Genomic DNA, 20524 nt, shown 5'->3' on the forward strand with positions numbered 1-20524 from the left:
TATATAGTAACATAGTAGTTATTGCTGTTGACTTTTGATTGGACCATTAATTTAAGATGAATAATATCTCTTTGCAGCTGTGCATCCATATTGAGCCTTTTCACTACTTTAACTGTGGTTTACGGTAAAGCAGAGCTATGAAACAGATCCATCACTTTTATACAGTTGTGGAAGAAGTGTTCAGATTATCTACTAAATGCAGCAATCCCACAGAGTAAAAAATAAATAAAACTCTATTAGGACTATTGGGACAGGAAGCAGGACCTTAATTGGCAGGACACTTAAATATGATGTGATACCTGTAGTCCTCAGACTGTGGAAATCTGAGGTCCTCCCTCCTCATTCTGGCCAGCACGGCCCCTCCCTCTCTTTGCAGAGTGACTAGCCGAGCGTCTTCCAGCACCTCTTTCATTGAAGCCCTCTGTTCCTGAATGCATTGCTGCACTTCCTGTAGCAGCGACAGCAAAAGCAAAGTGTCTGAGCTGGTCCAGAATGTGCACGAGACTACTTAGATAACACCAATCTGTGAACAAATAAGTCCTACCTGCGCTGTGTCTATCTTTTTGCTGTCATCCACTTTCTGGATGGCCTTCTGCAACAAGCTGTCTGCCCCTCGCAGGTCCGTCATGAAAGAAACCAGTCTCTGTAATGAATTGAATTTACGACTCAGTGGAAGTGAACAAAAATATGATGCATTGTACTGAACCCAAACGCTCTGAGGTCTGGAGACGTTACATACAGTAGTGTCTCTTCACTGCTGCCTACAGAGAGCGCCACAGGCAGCGGCATCCTCAGACCAGGAGCAGATGCACCGAGATCAATGTGCTGTTAGCTTGCATGTTGGACCTGACTGCCACTAAAACACCCTACATAACAATACTGTGGGTCTTATAACTTGTGCATGAAGTCAGTCCTCAGGACTGTCCATGTCGTTGTTTATGCTTTACACACATTTTGGATTGTAAAACAAAGCTTTATCTATCGGTTGCCCTTGTCACAGTTTGCGTATGCCTACAAATGCTGGCTTGTTTGCTTTATTTCAGGGAATTAAAGATAAATTCACTGTAGTTCACGAACAAAATGCAAAAATTTAGAAAATTTCAAAAACCTTTTTTTTTGTCGCCTATGTCCTGTTTGTCTGCTTTCCTCTCCAGTTAATCAACTCAGATTTATCTTGCAACCAGTTGGAGGAGTTTCAACCCTCACAACATTATGGAAATTTAGAGAGGAAGTTGGGTTTTGAATACTTGCATGCAGTTTTTATTTCCATCTTAAAGTACAGCTACATTTCATTTTACACAACCTGTATGAGAGACATAACACACACCAGCTTCTGGTAGTTGACCTGAGCCAGTGAGGGCTCGACTGTGATTAGTATCTGCTGTATATGTTACAGTGAACAATCTAATTCATCTTTCAGATAGGACTTTCCGCTGGTGGCCACACCCTCCCTTGACTCAAAGACCAAACTAAATGTGGCATTGAAGAATAACAGAGATGATGAATGTCTGGTGTGGGTGTGTGGATGAAGACAGAGATCCCATCTGAATCTACGGGAAACTCCACAGTGATTGCGTGATGTGATACCACAGCTGCAGCTGTTCTGTAAACACTGAGTGAGTATTCGGTACCTGATGGAACTGCAGCCAGTCGCTGTGACTGTAAGCAAAGGTCCCTCCCAGGTCAGAGGTCAGCTGGGAAGCTTCAACTGTCTTGTTGAGGGCTTTCAGGGAAGTCACCATGTCCATCTTGTAGACAAAGACAAAGGCGAGGTTAGGCATGAAGGAGAGGTACCACTCATCTCCTCTGTCAAATCAGACTGCAGAGGAAGAGGTCGAAGGAGAACAAGTTGTTTTCATTTCCGACCTGTAACCCTGGCTGCTTCTCAGGTCGAGGACACGTGTCTTTATCCACCAGCATCACAATACTGTGGACAGCATGGAGAGCTTGCTCCTGTAGCAGTTAAAGAAAAAAGTCAGCGCAGTCTGTCATGAGTTTTTAATTCAACATAATCTGCTAATAATAAAGCTGATAATTGAGATGTGAGATGAATGATGAAATGACCATTTGCCACTGACCAACAGTGTGTATTGCGGGGTGTTAGGCCATCTTTTACTGTAAACCTAATGAAAATGAGCATTGCGCCCCCTTGTGCATTTCTTTACTGCTGATAGTTCACACAAACTTGAGATGAACTTGCATCACAGTAGGTTCAAACACACAATGACTAACTTTGACACCTAGGTCTTTATCTGGAACAATGTGACATCTGTTAGCATGTGATGACATAATGTGTAGGTGTGTGTGTGTGTGTGTGTGTGTTTGACTGAGTGCAGGTATTGTTGATTCTGACGTGTGCATGCAGGCTTGTTTAACCTGGGCCATCAGCAGAGCTTTGTATAGCTGAGGCGAAGGAGGCTTCTTCCTGGCATTGATGACCAAAGTCATTCCCAGCTCTCGAATTTCTTTCCTGCCAAAGATGTTGAATTGTGTTAGGGCGCATTCAAACACGTTCACTCCATCGCAGGGCTCTTTATGTGATGAGCGCAGCATTCAAAGGCTTTAAGGCTTATTTTCTTATTCCGCTTCTCAGATCTGCATTTATCTTTATATCTCAACTCTGACATCCACACACTCACACATCTTATTCCGCACGTTAACGCCTTCACACACCCCTCTTAATAGCCTCTTCTCGGGTTACTGTTTTGTGAGCCTACACCAGACATGGCTGCTAATTCTAGCACGGCGCTGCATACCAGACAGTTGGCAGCCAGCCTGACTAGAGACTGTTGTGGAATGGCTCTTTACTGAGGACAAAGGAAGGCCAAGCGATCTGGTAGAAAGAGTTCTTGAACTTCAAAGACTCCATTAAACCCAGTGTAAACAATAAACAGTGTTAAAGTGTACGCTAGCAGACCTCTGAGGGGTCAGTATTGACACCCATCTGGCAGAGGGTCAGCCCAGGTCAGAATTATATAGTTCATAATTGTGTTTCTCCATAAAACAATTTGCTTTATTAGCTGTAAACTATACAAAGGTATGACCCATAAGGGATCACAGACTCTGGATGTGAAAGCATACATTATATCCTTCAAAGCCTCCCTCAGACACAGGAAATATTTCAAATGGTAATCTGCTGCCCTCTTGTGGTTTGATATTTTATTACATATCACATGGGAGTTACAGTACAAGATAAACAGAACAGGGGCTTGTCTTCACTGGGTAACTGAGAAGATCTCAACCCCATGTTGGACATGGTTCAAACTCTCCTCCAAAAATGTCTAATAAAGGCCTCTCAATGACAGTTATGATGTCTTTGTTTGACATTCAGATACCTTGTAGGCATTGCTGTCAGTACCTTGGTATGGAGTGTAAGTAGAGCAGTAATTCACAGATATTTTGGGCTGACACAAGTGGGGACGCCCACTCCTTTCTATCACCATGGACCTCCACCACTGCCCTGCCTGTCCTGTCCCTGCTGCCTGAGGGACAGAGGAAAAGTTAGTGACATATTTTCAAAAAGGTGAAAAGATTAGCTCAGTTTGATCTGGGTTTTTACACCTTGCTATGACATGAGTGTCACTGAAGTCATATGTGAATTCATCAGGTCACACGGTGCTCATATTCAAAGCTTTTTGTTTTATGAATTACAGCATAACATGATTTTGAGATGTAGAAGTCACAGGATCCTCAGAGTGTGTGTTATGTATCAAGTACCTGGCAGATAAATAACACCCAGTTCAAGCAGACCACTGACGCTTTTGAAGGTTGATTCCTCCGTCTGTGGCTGCGGAGCGTCACAACTTGCAGACGGAAGTTGAACTTGTGGAGAAGACGTTTTTTCTATCTTTGAGTGATGGAGTTTGGACACTGGACCATCTGTGGTGGAGGGAGTTTCACTCCTACTTGACTGGGAGTCTGCATGTCAGTAAATACAAACATAAGTCTTTTCCCACACAAAAGCAAATGAAAACAAATATATCAAAGGATGATTGGAGCACTGCAGGAAAATGTAGCGTGTGTTTGGATTTTGTTTCTCATGTTGTTTAATCCATCACTGAGTCTGTTGAGGATGTTCTTCCAAGGCAGCGCTGAGATTTACTGGAAAACACCGGCTTTCGCCACATGTGTATTCTATCCAGCAACCTTTGCCCTTTTCTGCTAACAGTATTTACTCAATTCCTAATCCATGACTCTTAAGAGTCCTCTATCATCATGGATGCAGAAGCACAGCTGTGCACAGACAGCCTTTAGACATTGGACATGGTCTCTGTAGCACTACGGTGGCCTGGCTACTAAGCCTGGCTTTGATTTCAGACGTCTTAATTGGCCTCTCCTTCGAGCCAACAAAGCCTCGCCTGTGCTCTCTCTCTTCTCTACTTTAATCGTCCGTGACAAGCATGTCTCCAGTCAAGATCTCAACATGTCACTCCGAGGGCATGAGGGTGCATGCCAGCGGGTGCAGGGGACACAGAAACCTCCTTCTTGCATGTTGTGCTGTCTCTCTACATTAGAGGAATGCTCTGCTCTTTCTTTTTACCCGATTGGTTCAGGCCCTCCCTTTCACTGGGGTGCAGCATGCTATTTCCGTTCACTCCCTCGTTAATGGGAATAACATGAATGTGGCCTTGCTGGCGAAGAACCCCGACAGCAGTAGGAAGATCATACTCAAGCCTGATCTTTGACCCTTGAACCCTCTTTCTAAAGAGCCCCTATGATCTGCGACCCTCAGCGGAGCACATTCCCTCAAGCACGCGAGGTCACGGTCGAGTTTCAGTCAGCCTGTTTGGCGTAAAGGTTCAGTGGCCCTGCGAGCATTGAGCAACAGATCATAATAAACGGCCGTGTGCAGTAACAACAATGTACAAACTCTGTGTGGGCGGGGGTTGAAAAACGAAGACAGGAAAGGAGAAGAGGAAGAAAGATGTTCGGACTTATCTTGCCTGGTCTCCTTACCTTTTTTAGGGGACTTGCGTCTTTCCGGCTTCTGAGTCACCTGATCCAGCAGTTCGCCTTTCTTACACTGCATGATGCTGGTGATTGTTTCAGGGCAGATATCGCTGTGGCTCCTGTTGCTGAGTTTATAGAGAAGTGGGCTCCCTTTAGATGTCTCTGACACGGTGGACAGAGACCTAACCTTAACTTTGTGTTTTCCTGATGGTTTCACAACCTCCACCTTCTGGTGTGGTTTAACGTTGACGTCACAGTTCTCCAAGAACAAATCAGATCCTGGATGCACGCTAGCATTATGGCCTGACTGGTGGGAAAGAAGTTTCATCTGAACCTTCTGACTATGGCTCAAACCAGGTGTTGATTTCAAAACCATGGGCGGTTCCTTCATAAGGATTTCTGGTTCAAAACTTGCAGGAAGGCCTTTGAGGTAAGATGCCAAGTTTTCTGGTTTGGGTTCACAGCAGTGCCTGTATTGGCAGAGCTCGCTGTTTATCACAGGTGTATTACAGTGGTTACAAAAGTTTCCAAGTTCGTCTCTTTGAGCTTCGGTTGTACCCTTGGATCTTAACTCTCCGTCTTCACATAGGCTGACCTCCTCCAGGGCAGCCAGGAGGTCCACACTCCCCCTCTCAAAAGTGACTGGGTTTCTCAGTGCTGCCACGTACGAGTCTCTGTACCGACACTTCAAGTCTTGATCAGTGGGCTCATGCCCCAGATTTCTCTGGCTGCACGGTGTACAAGGCTCCTCTGCATACTGAAGGGTGCGTCCACAGGGAACATTATTCCCGAACGGTACAGGTGGAGGTGGTCTGACAGGTTTGAACAAAACTGAATTTGGATTTGGATGGCTGCCTTTCTGTTTATCCACAAACTCCTTCCCTTTAGCGATATCCACCAGGTCTACATAATCACCCTCGATCTCTCGATATGTCTCGCGACTGTCCCATGTATTAGGAGAAACCCAACCCACGGGTTTGATTAAGGGTTTGGAGCATGATTTGGGGATTTGTCTTTCATGTTCCATTTTGACTAGTTTGGAAGAACAGTCCACAGGTCTCAAAGATGCTGACATCCTGTCTTTTGCTGGAAGGAAAATGGCTTCCATCGGCAGGGTGGAGGAGTTGAAATGGGAGGGAACTGACACCTGTTTTGGTTCGGGAGGAGCTTCCCGATAAGTGGGCATGATTTTAGGCTTGTCTAAAAATTCTGGAATGGCGATTTTAGCCCAGGGCAACTTGATTACTCCTTGATCTGTGCAAAGCAGGCAATGTGACAGAGGAGTTCCATGGCGTCCTTCATTGATGTCCTGCAGCCATTCTTCAGTGAAGATGCAGGGGTAGGAAGTCTCAGGGACGGGGGTCTCCTCCACTTCTCGACAGCCCTCCTCCAGAAGGCTTTTGAGGACAATGCGAGCCGCTTGGTCTCCGAAAGGTTCTACCTGCAGATAGAAGTCTCCAGGACGCAGCAACAAAGGGTTCACAGGCGCTAACTGGATGACGGTTTTGTCATGGAGACACAGAGGCCAGCCTTCACAGCGGAAAACCACATCAGAGTATCCAGCCTGGAAAAATGAAATTAACCTCGATTCAGTGCAATTTGGTTTTAATTTGCTAACATTATCCTCCCCCAGTGAGATACACTGTGGTCAACAACTTGTGTACTTTTAGCTATTAGCTGTTCTTTTTTGTAATGTACGCATGGAGATACAGACAATTATCACTGTATTACTTTGATAGTGTGGGTCACTTCAAAATGTGATGATTCTAAGGCAGGTTCTGTAGCCATGAGGAGGGAGGAGGTTTCTATGATTTCTAAGTAATATGTGGAAGTTTATTCATAATGGATATAGTGATGTCTCAGAAGTTTACATTGGATGTATGCAAAGATCCAGTGTTCATGTCTATTTAATTACAGTTATCTTAGGCTAACATGTGGATATGTTATTGGATTCTCAAAGCTGAATCTCACTGTTGCTCAGACTCTTCAGGAGCTCTTTGAGCGAGCAGAGTCGTCTCTGTCAATTCTAACTCAATAAGTAATTGCAATAAACCTTGACGGACAGTAAGTGTCTCTAAACTGAACGGCTGTTTCTATTAGTAAATCTGATGCAAAGTTAAAAGTTGTGTGCAGATGCAACAAAGAGGGAGCAGTGACAAGAGTGTGAGTACAGGTGTAAGCACTGAAATGTATTGAGACTCACACATGCTGCCTGTTGGACACTCTCCAGCAGGTGTTTGGAGGGGATGAGGAAGTCCAGCAGGCACTGCAATGCATCACCGTGGTAACGTTCCTCAATGGAGCGAAACAGCTGGCTCAGGACGATTGGCGCTGTGGCCTCGAAAGGCGGGAAGAGGGCTGACAGGGCACTCTGGATGGACGAGTCCAGAGATTCAGGGTTCTGGAGGTTGAGAAGAGATGATGGTGATGAAGAGCTTTGTGTAACATTATTTTGGATACACACTGTGATCAAGAACATCAGCAACAACAAAACACTAAAAAAAAAAATAATATACAAATGGAAATTAAAAAGCCACAGGAACTCAGTCAAACCCTAAAACTAGGATTGCAGAGATCAAATAAAAACACTTTGCAACATACAGTATGATGGCAAGAATACAGCTGCTGTGCATATAATGAAGACGGTGCATAAATCAAGGAGTGGTGTGATCTGCACATTCTTTTGAAATGAGAGTTGTGTTGACCTTTCAGCAAGTGCGTATGAACAATTAAATATTTAATTCAGACAGAATAAATCTTCCCTTACTGACAATCTTGCCTCATATAATTAAAAAAGCTGCCCTCAAACTGAAATCCTGGTATTGCAGTTATTTAATGGCATTAAATATGGTTTGAATCTTTATTGAGTGGCCTTTAATGGCCTCTGTAATTTCTAACAACATTAATTTTAATTTGACTGGAAACATGAATATGCATATAAAAAGATGAACCTGGTGGTAATCTATTGTGAATGGAAAAGACATAATTGGCCATAATTAGAGGAGTGGAGGAGTGGAGAAAAGTACATGAAATATCCCTTAAATAGGTTCACCAAATTTCATTGGGTCTATAGAATTACCCCATCTGCCTTCAAAGAGGTCCAGTTATGACCTGCTTTTAATGTCATCTCTAATGCCTATACTTTGCTTAATATTGGGCTAATGCAATATGAAATGTGTTTGTACTTGTGCTTCAGCTATGGACGATGCAAGCTTGTGTCTCATGTGTGAAAATTAATACCCTGAGTGTGCCGTGTGGACCATGAATTTCAAAGTTAAATCTGTATTTGGCCTTGACTTGTTCTAACACTGGTTTACTTGAAGAAAGTCCATATATATATGTGTGTGTGTGTGTGTGTGTGTGTGTGTGTGTCGAGAACCAATGCTCTGCAGAAGCAAAATGACAGGACAGAGCTCCTTTAAAAGCCCTTAAAGAGTATTTTAGAGTCAGGAACAAAAAGAAAAAGTGAATTAAGAAAGATGATGTAAAGGATCAAATTCACCAAAATCTAAACACAAACGAACTGTCGAACTATCCGCTCAACATAAGGCTTTGAGGTAAATTAAAAACTGTCATGTTTCTGGGATCAAGAGGGAAACTGTGGGTGAGCTTCATGAAAAGCTTTTCAACTTTATCTGGAGATGATTAAGTCTGTCCTGCATGAGTATGTCCAACTTGTTTCATGTCTGGCCAGGTTATGCTTCATTTCAACTGGTATATTTGTAGCAGGCCAGGTTAGGCGTCTGATCTTACTCAAAGTGACAAGAAGAGGCAAAGCAGAGAAAAGAAAGGCACAGTCGCATCAGATAGCCAATAAAGATGCAGCTTTGTAAAATGACACCGTTTTGTGTCACGAGACACACTTGGTGTTAATGTTTGTTGCATGTGCAAATGTCTGCATTGGAAAAGCTACTAGCACCAGCTGTGCCAGCGGTGAAGTCCAGCCAAACACACGGAAACGATTCAGATGAAAAGAGGCCATCTTTGAAGCATTTTTGGGGAACCAGCCTGGCTGAATGGATTTGAGGTGGTGAAATTCTACAATTCATGGCCCGTCAACATGGATTAGTGAAACTGTCGCGCATTTTAATACACTGCAGTTACTGTACTTTTGAATTGATTGGGCAGTATAAGATCTACAGTAAAATGACTTTTGGGGTTTGCCTGTCAGTTGGTTGTAACTTGTCATATAAATCAAAAATTTACTGTACAGTAATATGCTGCTGCACAAAATGTAAATGTGCATGTCGCAAAATATTTGCCTTTGGGTGTCACTTGCAAAAATAAAGCAAAGAAGAAAAAAAAAACACATATTATACCCATGTGCCATAAAATCTGCAAGTGGATTATAAAAATCACTGGCAAAGTATGTACCTTCACTGAAAGAGTCCACGGCTCTGTAAAGGAAGCACAGCAGCTCTGTGAGGCTCTACTTCGGCAGCATTGTTTTTGTAGCACCCTGGACATTTTAGGCCCTGAGATTATTTGCAGAATTCTTATGGTATTAATTTGTGTTATTGCCTTGGTGCTGCCACCGTTATTTTTCTAATTAATATTATTTAAAACGCGTTGTGTCACTTGTAATCAGAGGAAAACACACCTGCTTTCGTATTACAGTAAGCACCTGTAAGGCGATATTCAGTTTCGCCGGTAGGTGGCAGTAGCGGCTTTGATATGTTGATGACCTGCGCAGTAATGCTCGCATGGAAGCAAGTTAGCCCAGTCATAACGTAGCAAGATAAGCAGAGTGGCTACTGCGGGAGCAGATGTTCATCCAAGACTGTCTTTTTGATGTGTTTGCAGGTGAGAGAAGTGCACAAGCGCCATAAACTTAGCTAAGTTTATTATCAGTTAGAGTGCCATGTTTTTATTCGCTTTTGTGTTATATGTTTACGTTTTAAGGCACCTGATTGAAGTTAGCTAGTTTTGGCTATGGAGTACCATGGGTGAACTGACTTTGTAATTGTTTTTGGTCACAGATAAGATAATGTAGGATGATATAGACAGAAATGTATGTTCAGTTAGTGGCTGAAATAAGAGGTATTTTGTAAATTAGCACATTGTATGGTAGTTGTTTACTATGTTTACTGTTTTCAGATGTAATCTCGTTAGGCAAAGAAGCAAGTTAGCCAGTCATAATGTTAGCAAGACAGGCAGAACAGCAGTAGCAGAAACTCATCCAAGACTGTCTTTTTGCTGTGTTTACAGAACAATAAAATCATTGCGCACCATGATGAGAAAGTGTCGTCATTCAACGTGTTACATCTTGACCTACTGGCTGATATCAGTAAGTCACCATGCTCACATGAACACAGTGACAGTGTATACAGGTGTAGTTTTTACAATGCTCACATATTTAGCATGCAAGCAAGCTAGCATTTTGCTGCTTAGCCACAAACACAAAGTAGAGCTAAGGCTGATAGGAATTTCATTAATATTCTAGGTATTTAGTCAGAACCAGAGTGTTGGAAAAATGGAAATTTCTACTTGATGATAAAAAGTTAAGGGATAGCCAAAGTTATTATACATATATATATATTTTACGATTTTCAAATCTTGTCTACGGGTGTCTTTTTATGTCACCATGTGTTTCCTTACAAGGCAGCTGGATTGACAAGATCACACAAGATCACGCGGCACGAGCATCTGGCACATCAGGTTAGTTTCATTTCTATCTTTTCTTAATGCCTGTCTCTCTTTAAAGCACTTTGAATTCTCTTGTATGATGCAAATAGACTTGCCTTGTCTTTCCTTACAATTCAGCCTGAGGGGGTCATAAATATCTGTGCAAAATTTCACAGAAAAACAAACAGTTGTCGAGACATTTCACTAAGAGTTGAACATATGAACCTCATAGTGACATTAGAGGAAAAGTCACCAAAGTCATGGTGGGGAGTCATGAATGTCTGTACAAACTTTTTGCTGATCCATCATGGAGATAAGAAATATTTTCCTGGATAGGTGAAAACTTTAGCCTGCTGGTGGCAAGTCCAGGGGATCACTAAACCCTTGAACACAATAGATCCTGTATCTGTACCAAATTCATGGGAATCTATCCGATAATTGTTGAGACCTTTATTTAAAAAAAACACCAACCTCATGGTATAGAAATTGACCATCAGGCTAACCATCCTGCAGGTTAAAATGTATATGACTGACTCAGCACTGAAGAAACGAACGCCTTGGATGAGAGGAGGATAACCTTGAACTGGATGGCTGAGAATCTCACAAACGACTGACTGACATTACCATCCCCAGAGCCAAGGCCCCTAGCTTGGCACAAAGTCACCAAAACACTCCACATATTCACTTATCTGAGCAAAAACATTCTAGGTAAATTTCTATCTCTAGATAAATTTCATGTACTAGATAAATGTTTTAATAAACCCCTCACAGTGTTGTCTTGTGTTGAATTGAGGTGAGGTGTACAGTACTTCTTGTATATCATGCTTAAGTTTGTTTTTTTTTATTCCGCACCTGCAGAGCTTATTGAAATGTACAGTTTTGTTCTCCCATACACATACAGTATACTCGAATAAATGTCTCTTTGTAATGAAGAGAAAGGAATAATATTCACGTTGACTTAACAGTTGAAAATAAGCACTTGACACTTATTTTGGATCTGGACAGGTCTTAGCCACTAACCACAGCAGGCATGCTATTCATACAATCAGTCCACAGTACCCTGCTGTGTTAATCCCCCAGCCACACAAAGGGGTCTGTTTTTAGCCCCTTCCTCATTTAGTTTGATGGCCTAACCAAGACCAGAGACCGGCCCAGGGTAAACACAAGTGCAGCAGCTTCAAAGAACTCACACTGGTTAGCACTGGGACTGTACTGACGGATGCTTATGTGAGCACCTTGGACAGCCATGAAACCTTGGTAACAAAGGTCATAAAGTTGTTTCATGATTCACTGAATACAAATCATTCAGCTTTTATTGTACCACTCGGCTTAGTCTTTGCATTCATGATTAGCTAAAACTTTGGTCTTGTTTATTTGAATACAAGGTGATTTTGTCCAAATAAAACGTCAGAAATATGTGAATTAAAGGCAGATAATGTTGGATGTAAATCAGTATCAATATTTGACCACTACTCTCAGTCTTTATATCTCTTGTAGACACTGGATGTCCTCAGTGGAAAAGAATTCTTCCTTTTTCTGATTGTGCACATCTGTCACAATAGATTAGGAAATGGGGAGCAGAATACCTTCGAGGCTGGCTCTTGAGTGGTAATGCATCACAGCTGTTTTAGACTGACTGCAGCCATTCAACTTTGGGTTCTACTGTATTTCTCAGAGATAAACCTGAGGTCATAGCTAATACATTACACCTTTGTGAAGTTTCAGGGCTGAGATATCCAATTTACCCATGTTTGTTTGAAAAAGCATAGTTTGGTGCTATTTCAGATTGACCGTGTCCACTCCTCTGTAGCCTAGCCTTTAAATCAGTCTGTCACTCACAGCATTTCAACCTTAAGCTGAAGTTTTAGTGACTTATTATCATAACATTACTTCAAAATCATTTGAGATTTAGACCTCTTTTGTTAACACTGGCTAAGATGACAAATGCCTGGCTAAACTTCTCCTCAAAACAAAGGAGGTTAAAAGTATGAGATGTTTCCCCCTGCCTGGAACTCCTCTCTGTGGGTGGTTTGGCTAGTGATATTCATGAGTGAGACCCTCATGAGATATTACTAAGCATAGCTCAGCTGGACCTAGTTCAGACAGGCTCGCCAGCCAAATGAACTGAGGGTTGGGAGCGTAGCTGCTGCTGTTGTGAGTTCTTCTGTATTTCATTACATCTGACAAACTGCCAGACAACATGCCAAACAGGCCCGAACTGTGAAAGGCTCAGCATTAATTCTTCTGAAACAAAGCAAAATTGTCTCCTGATATACCCATATACTGTAGATCGGTTTGGTATTTGAAAACAGTCATTTTAATCATAATTGTAGTCATTATTATAATCATAGAAAAATCCTCTCCTTTGACATATGACTATAGGTAAACTGGTTAGAACATGTGTTAGTTAAGTGCTTGCACAATTCAGTGAGCAATTATGGTGGTAATTATGTAAGCATTCAGAACTTTATGGACCATACATGGACAATACTTTGTCCTCTGTAGTCCGTGATTTTGATTTCTCTAATTCTACAAGTGGTACGGATCATTTTTGATTGCCATTACCTTAACTTTTCAAGATACTGTATTTGTTTATCTGTCCCAAATTATAGTAGGTACAGTAGGAGGTGACGAGGTTGTAAACCACGTGAAAAAGTGGTGTCAAACAGCAGCAATAAACCTGAAGTTCTGAGATTTATGGAGGAGTTTCCTGGTGCTTTAATGTAGACTCCCTTTGACTGAAGTCAAGGATGGAGCATGCATCAACAGATAGGGTGGAAAAATCAAACATGTTACAATCGCATGAGGACTAAAACATTAAGTACTATCAGAATAGAGGTTGGAGAAGCGGCTTGTGACCGGAGGGTCGCCCCCACCGGACTGGCAGAGAAACTTGGGTGTGGTGGAGTATTCACTCCCCCCCCTCCATTAGCCGGCTGATGTGCCCTTGAGCAAGGCACTTAACCCCCCAATATGCTCCCCGGGCGCCTGATGCGGCAGCCCACTGCTCCTGTGTGTCTCACTGCATGTTGCATGTGCATGTGTGTGTTTCAGTAAATCAGTGATGGGTGAAATGCAGAGAATAATTTCCCAGTTTGGGATTAATAGAGTGAATAAAATTAAATTAAAAAAATTAAATTAAATATATCTGCTGTTAAGCTGCAGAAAATCAGTGTTAGTTCCAAGTGGTTCCTCAAACAGCAATTTCTGAAAATAATATAATAGTGTAATAGTATAACATGCCCACGTTCCAGGACACACATTCCTCTATGCTGCTGTTCAGGATGCCGGGCAGCTGTAACACCCAGTTAAAGAGTGCTTTATGTCTGCAGTGGGACTTGAGTTGAGTCTCTTTGCTGTTTTGTCTGCACCACAGCCATTCGTTTTGTATGTTTAACAGCGATTTGTTCAGTCCCGTGTGAGCACCCAGACACAATCATTTCCCTACATCGTTATGATAACATAATCTTTTACTGTGTATCAGTGCATAGTATCTAGTTCTTGTTTCCTTATGTTGATAGACACAGAATTGCTACCTCTTTTCTAAGGTACTTTACTCCCACCATCAGCCACCGAGGGGTGCTCAATCAAGTTTAAATCCTGCACTTATCTTGGCCTGCAGAGACAGTGGGGTTTGATCGATGTCCAGCAGACGGCTGCATTCCACTGCCGCCTCCTCTACATGTTCAACACAAGGGGGATTCCCACTCTGCCCAGTTGTGTGCAGTGCAGGCTGTGATTTAACTCTAGAAAGAGCTCCAGTCTCCAACAAAGATGATTGTTTGACCTGCATCGGCATGCTAGTATGGACAACAGGCATTTGTTATACAGGATCACTCTTTCTTTGTCTTGTCCACCATTCAGGCCCCTTGGGAGTCTGTGCACTGTTGAGTATTAAGCAGATAATTGCCGCTCTCTCCATATTGCCTTGGGCTCTGGCCAGAGAAAGTCAGGACCTAGATTTGAACCACAGTATAAACAAGCTGTCGAGGAGCGTGATGCACAAATGTGTATCTGTGTCACCAGCAACAAAGGCTCAGAAGATTAGAGTAGGTTAGCAGACCAGAATGTGATTGTGAAGAAGATTAACTTCAACTAAATGGACACAGCTCCTGATGCAGCATGCTGAAAGGGTTCCTTCATGTCTCGGTCTTGACTGGTCATCACATTTTCTTGAAATCCTCATAATAATAATAACAGACTGTCACTGCACCTCCGGGCTAAAGCCAAAACATAAGCAGAAGTGACAGTTGAGTCAAGACCTGCCGGTAAATCCTGAAGACTGCCTCAATTCTGCATGTATGGGCATGCAAATGTGTCCAAGAGTCTCAGATGACACACCACCAACTCAGTCACAACAACAGCCAATCACAGCGTGGACGCGGAGGGCTGATGGGATATGACACCTCACCACAAGAAATATCATCATGAGAAGCAGAAGGGTAGAAATGTCCAATGAGTCATGCCCATACACAGATTTCATCTTTCTTTCTCTTCCATTTGTGTTTTTTTTTTTAAAGCCACAATAAATGAACATTTATACACTATTACTGGTTTCACACAAAAGCCAGAAGTAGGAAGATGTTGAGTCTTGGAGTGACAATAATCATAAACAAGATCACAGCCTTAGTCACATCGTAATCAAAAACATGTTAGCAGTATCTCTCCTTGTCCTTCTCCATGTTTTCCTCTGTAAACATTCTCTAGCTCCTGTTTGATGTTGAGACAGTGCTCTCTTACTGTATGATCCGCTCTTGTTAGAGGGCCACTCCATTCAGCTAAGCCATTTGAAATGCTTTTAACCAATAAAAAGACCCCTATGAGACAAAAATACATCATTCCTGAGAGTCACTGCTGCCAGGGGTAAACAATGTGTGTGTGTAACAGACCTTTAATCTGGCAGGGCTCCTATTATCCATCCATTCATGTATTTTGTAGTTTGTATCAACTCAAGCTATGTTTGTAAAGCGAGGAGGCCACATAAATAGTGTGTCAGGTTTCTGGTTTGGCCTTTTGTTCTTGCGTAATGAGGGATATAAGAATATAAAACTGGTGAATTTGTACAGTACTATACGAGGTTGAGCTGGGATTTGATCAGAAGTGACTCATTAATCTACCCTGAATCTGTAAATAATGAACAATGAACATCTATTTTGTAATAGTCTAGCATGACTGTGAGTCTCAAAACACCACTGCTGAAAATATCTGTCTTTTACCATCCTGTGAGAATCTACCAAGAGTGTCTGACTCATGAATCTGACATGAATCTCTTTTGAAATCAAAAACACTGACCCACAGCTGCACACTTCGTGTTATGAAATATAAAAACAGTGCTCTGAAACAATGCCTCCATTCATTCTCTAAACGGAAGATACTACTGTTTTGGGTGCACTCAACAAAAGGACTGATTATCTCCTTTCCTGTCATGCCAGGTCAGCATATTTCTTAAATAGTACCACAGGATCAGACAAGTGTTAGCCTGGTGTCTGAGGAGGTGATCGGCAAGGATTTTTCGGGGTTTGTAGAAGGCCCAGACGTGGTTTTAAAGCACCAAATGTCAAAAACCTGAAAGGCCCCCCCAAAAATAAAAAGGCCTCAGTGTATATTAAAATCAAACACTGACATGTAACAATTGAAGAGCTCACATGCTGACTTTCTTTTCTGGAATTTCTCCATGACTGACTCATAATGAGCCACTCCCATTAACATGACAGAAAGAAATGTCCTGGATCTCAGCTCGTTTCCTGAAAGCTTGCGTTCTGGCAAATTATCAGGAATAAAATGTTAAATGGTTTGTTTTTGGAGACTGCAACACACAATAACAACCCCCATAGTTGAAGCCATAATGTTAAAATGGGCAAAACATTGAAAAAGATTAGTCGTCCAAGTAAAGAAAGGCCTTGTGAAATCCATTAAACCCTAGCACTGGGGATTTGTTTGTTGGTCAGCCTGTGAGTGTGTTTATAAGGAACGTACTAAACACTGGCATCTGCTACTGCTCCTTCTTGAGCTTTGCAAAGTTCTCTGTAAATCCAAACAAGTGCACTAACAGAGCTAGAGCAGTCTACATGGCATCCTCCACATTTGGAAAAATGCAGGACTGAGAAAAATGATGGAAGGTTACTGGTGAGTTTAGCAACCCATTTCATTGTGAAAGTAAGCTTAAAAATATGAAAACTGAAGGCCTTGTCCTTGTGCACATGTTGCCTAGTCGTACAGGGTGTCACCTCATGCTCTGCGCAGCAGGTTTGATTGAAGTCGTCCAGCTGGTTTTGAATTCAAGCAAGCAAAAACATTCTTTTGGCAGGAGATTGACATGTCATGATCACTGAACTAGCTATAATACAACTGTTAGAGTACCCAAAAAATGCAAGCAGAGGAGCCACAACAGCAGTAACTTTCAAACACACAGTCTGGGAGAGAAGTGACAGCGGCACAGTAACTGTGTTTCTAGAGACAATGTATGCTGAAAACTCACTCACAGAGAGTCTATAGCCAAACACTTGGCAGTGGCTCTGTTTTGAAAATGCGCTGCACAGTCTCTGTTGAGTGTGACCCACTTTTGTGATACAGAGATAATAAACACGCTGAAAATATGATTCACGGCTCCATGACAACTCTCAGAACTTTAACGTGCTGACTGAAGCAAAATAGACATAATTCGGCCCATACAGCTCCACAAGGCAGATGTCTGCAATTATCCTTTTCTCTACAAATCACGTCAGTTTATTGCATAGCTTTTCACGTCTGCATCTGTAGAAATTTGGCGAAATCACAGCAAGTGAAGCAGTAGGCAGGAAGCATCGTTTGTCTGTCAAAGGGAGCGCAGTATTGTAAAGACGTGATGACTTGTTAAAGGCAGGGGACGGAGCTACTGGTGACTGTCCCATGGTTGTTGAAGAGCAAGAGACACAGCTTTGACCCTTGAAAGGAAGGTCAGCATGTGCACTCTCAGCCAGTCTGGATGCTCTCGCACAGTGTGTCCACAGTGTTTCCACTGAAATTAAGGTATGTGCGTGCATACTCTAAGCTGGGTCATGGAAAAATGGGAACTGTGACTGATTAGCATATCTGAAAAGCTGACGGATGATATGGAGCAGATATGTGGTATTCTGTGAGAGTCTGTGACTGTTGAAGTCAGATATCAAGGCACTTACAGCTGCTATAATCAATATCATTGTATCAGAAATGGGTCAAACGATTACATGGATGTGGAAGGTGGTCGCTTGTGATGATGGACCCTTAAAGAGTTGTCACCAGAGTCTGCATTTCTTCTCAGTTCCAATGACTATTTTAGTGTCTTTCACTTACTTTAGTTTTTTAGCCCCCAACTTAAATGTTTTTGTTCAGTTATTAGCATCCTTTCTAGACATGGTTAACAGGTTAACACTGTATACTACTTCAACTACCTGCCTACCACCAAACAGCAGACAAACAAAGTTAGCGACTAGCTAGTGAACATTTAGCAGCTGGAGAGCCAGATGTTTTCCTCAGGACATAATGGAGAGCAAAAAGGAGAGTGAATACTCAGCCTTACATGTATCAGGTGGACACAAACAAGACATCAAATGAATGATAACATGCTAGATGTGTCTGCTGGACATCTAAATAAGGAATTGTTTGTTCACCGTTTCAGCTCTGTAAGCTCACAATACGTCCATGTCTTGTTGATAGCTTGCTGTGCTACTCCCAAGTAGCCCAAAACCAATTAATGCGGGTTTAAAAAGATCACCTCACTGTGAATCAAGATAATCATCATCTAAAATGCATGTTCTGCCTTGTGAAAGCTGAATCTACAATCTTTCTAAAAATAACCTTTGCTAATGACGCATTTTTCCATTTTTTCAGATGAATCACAGAAAAACCTGCTGAGCTCAAACTAAACACGTTTTGACAAGACGAGAGCACATCCAAATCCCAAGAGCAACTCTCATGTACACACTTTGATGATTTGCATAAACTTTGAATAGACTTTGAATATTGCAAAATGCCCTAGCACAGCAAATACAATCTGCGCTGCAAAGATCACCGTATTTACTGTACAGTGAGTGAAAAAACCCACGCTGCTGTAAGGGCTTAAGCAGAAAATGCTTGACCTTGCTGGTGAATGAATGGCTCGTGGTTGTCCTTGTCACACAGTAACTAAATGCAAATACAATGCACACCAGCAAACCAGGGCTCTGGGTTTTGTATTATTGCTGAGTGTTTACCCAAGATTGAAACTCCTGGTCGTGCACACTGTGGTAATCTAATAATTTAGACCGTGCGGGCTCGTGACTGTAAGTTGGAGGGTGGTCACGGAAAACATCATCAGTCATGCAATAAGTAAAACAAACAGTTGGAGCTGTAAAAGCTGGTCAAACAAGTGCTGCAGTGGATGTGAAGGAAGGACAAAGTACAGTGGTGGCCGCGATGAGTCTGGACTCCTTTAAACATCCGGACTTCCTGCTCTTTGTAAATTTATCTAGTCAGATGTTATGGGTCTGACTGCGCTCCACATAAAGAAGAGAGCTACATTAAATAAGTAGAAATCTGAGATTAAATCAATATATTTCAGTCGATCTAAAACGTGGTCTTCTAATCAGTCTTTGAGAGAGCAAGCTAAACATGCATTATTAGAGTATCTAAACCTTACTCTTTATCTGCATTTGTTTTGTTTAACAGTTTTCGTAGCAGCAGCAAACAGTAAATAAAAGTTCAAAGAAGCCACATCCTCCCACAAACCCGTCGTCAAAGTCTACCATGTTACTGCCTTGTGGCTCAGTCGCCGTCATTAATTATTTTCTGTTATGACCGGGATTAGACTGTCCTCTCCAGTCGTAAAAAGCACTGCAGTTTGAACTTTTTAAAGAGCCGAACACTGAGCTGGAGAGTTCCATTATGTGCACATGCAAAGCAGCCAAATAGTCTACGCACCAAAACACTCTCTCACTGAAGTATGTGTGCCATCCGCATCAGTTAAGTCCTTATCAAAGGGCTTAAAGATGCAAAACAAAAGGCAACGTGCCTCCCTCTGTCGCTCTCTCTGTCGGTGTGCACACGCTTAAAAAGCACAAGATGTTGTGGACTGTCGATGTGAAACAGTCCCAGCAACTGTTCTCAGGATAACAAAAAGGCTTGCGGAGCACAGTGGCATTAGCTTTGTGCTGCCTTTGTGTGTGACAAAGACAAAGTTTCAGAAAAAGAGAACAAAGAAAGACAGAATCATGCAACTGGAAAAAAGCAGTGAAATGTGTGAACTACGTTTGCAACATATCAGCCTTCTAAAACTGTAGTCACACATGACTGGCAAAGCCACAGAGAGAAACAAAGTCACTTGTCCCAACCAGAAACTCACGCTCTCAGTTACTGGGTCAGTGGAGCACTTTAACAAGAGAGTAACAACACACAAGAATGACACACTGGAGTAAAACTTAGATGCAACTTTACCATCTTTGCAAGAGTTTCTCCTCTGTCAGGCAGAAAGTTTTTTCATTTTTGGTCCTGATAATCCTCTCCAGACAGCCTCCCTGGGCTCTGTGCGGAGAGACTTGCCATGTTTAGTGCATCAACAGCAGAAGTCGACTGAAGTACATCCGCAAGACAGTGATTTGTCTTGATCGAAAATTAACTAGCGTCAGTTCCATTCTTCATAGACTTCCCGACAGTCTGTGAGTGTGCAGCACAGAAAGCAGCAAACTGTAAGGCTGCCTGTTGATCCTCCAGCTCCTCTTTCACTTCTCTTTGGAGTCTCTGGCTACTCTGAGTGTTTTGGGGGTAAGAGAGAGAGAGAGAGAGAGAGAGAGAGAGGGAAGGAGAGTGTCTGAGAGGGGGAGGAGAAAAGCTTTCCCTTTCAGAGGAAATCCCCCTCGAGGCTTTTCAGAGTTTCTTTGCTCTCTCTCAAACACTCACAGACTCTATCACATACCCAAGCACACCCACAGACACAATACGCCACAAATGGATGCAC

At 42.3% G+C, this 20524-nt stretch overlaps 1 protein-coding gene across 2 annotated transcripts in view; it reads right to left on the reverse strand.

The window, feature by feature from the left end:
- Positions 1 to 20304, reverse strand: part of LOC121621588 — a 29411-nt gene extending 9107 nt beyond the window's left edge. For both annotated transcript variants that reach the window (XM_041958083.1, XM_041958075.1), the window contains exons 1-10: positions 20005 to 20304; positions 7154 to 7351; positions 4957 to 6514; positions 3718 to 3918; positions 3359 to 3482; positions 2377 to 2470; positions 1867 to 1953; positions 1632 to 1748; positions 545 to 643; positions 300 to 448 (exon numbers count right to left, since the gene is read on the reverse strand). In XM_041958083.1, coding sequence (XP_041814017.1) covers positions 300 to 448; positions 545 to 643; positions 1632 to 1748; positions 1867 to 1953; positions 2377 to 2470; positions 3359 to 3482; positions 3718 to 3918; positions 4957 to 6514; positions 7154 to 7351; positions 20005 to 20007 — 2630 coding nt within the window. In that variant the 5' untranslated portion in view covers positions 20008 to 20304. The remainder of the gene's footprint in view (positions 1 to 299; positions 449 to 544; positions 644 to 1631; positions 1749 to 1866; positions 1954 to 2376; positions 2471 to 3358; positions 3483 to 3717; positions 3919 to 4956; positions 6515 to 7153; positions 7352 to 20004) is intronic.
- Positions 20305 to 20524: the final 220 nt, after the last annotated feature.

This window comes from Chelmon rostratus, chromosome 2, assembly GCF_017976325.1.
Source record: "Chelmon rostratus isolate fCheRos1 chromosome 2, fCheRos1.pri, whole genome shotgun sequence".
Lineage (NCBI taxonomy): Eukaryota > Metazoa > Chordata > Actinopteri > Chaetodontiformes > Chaetodontidae > Chelmon > Chelmon rostratus.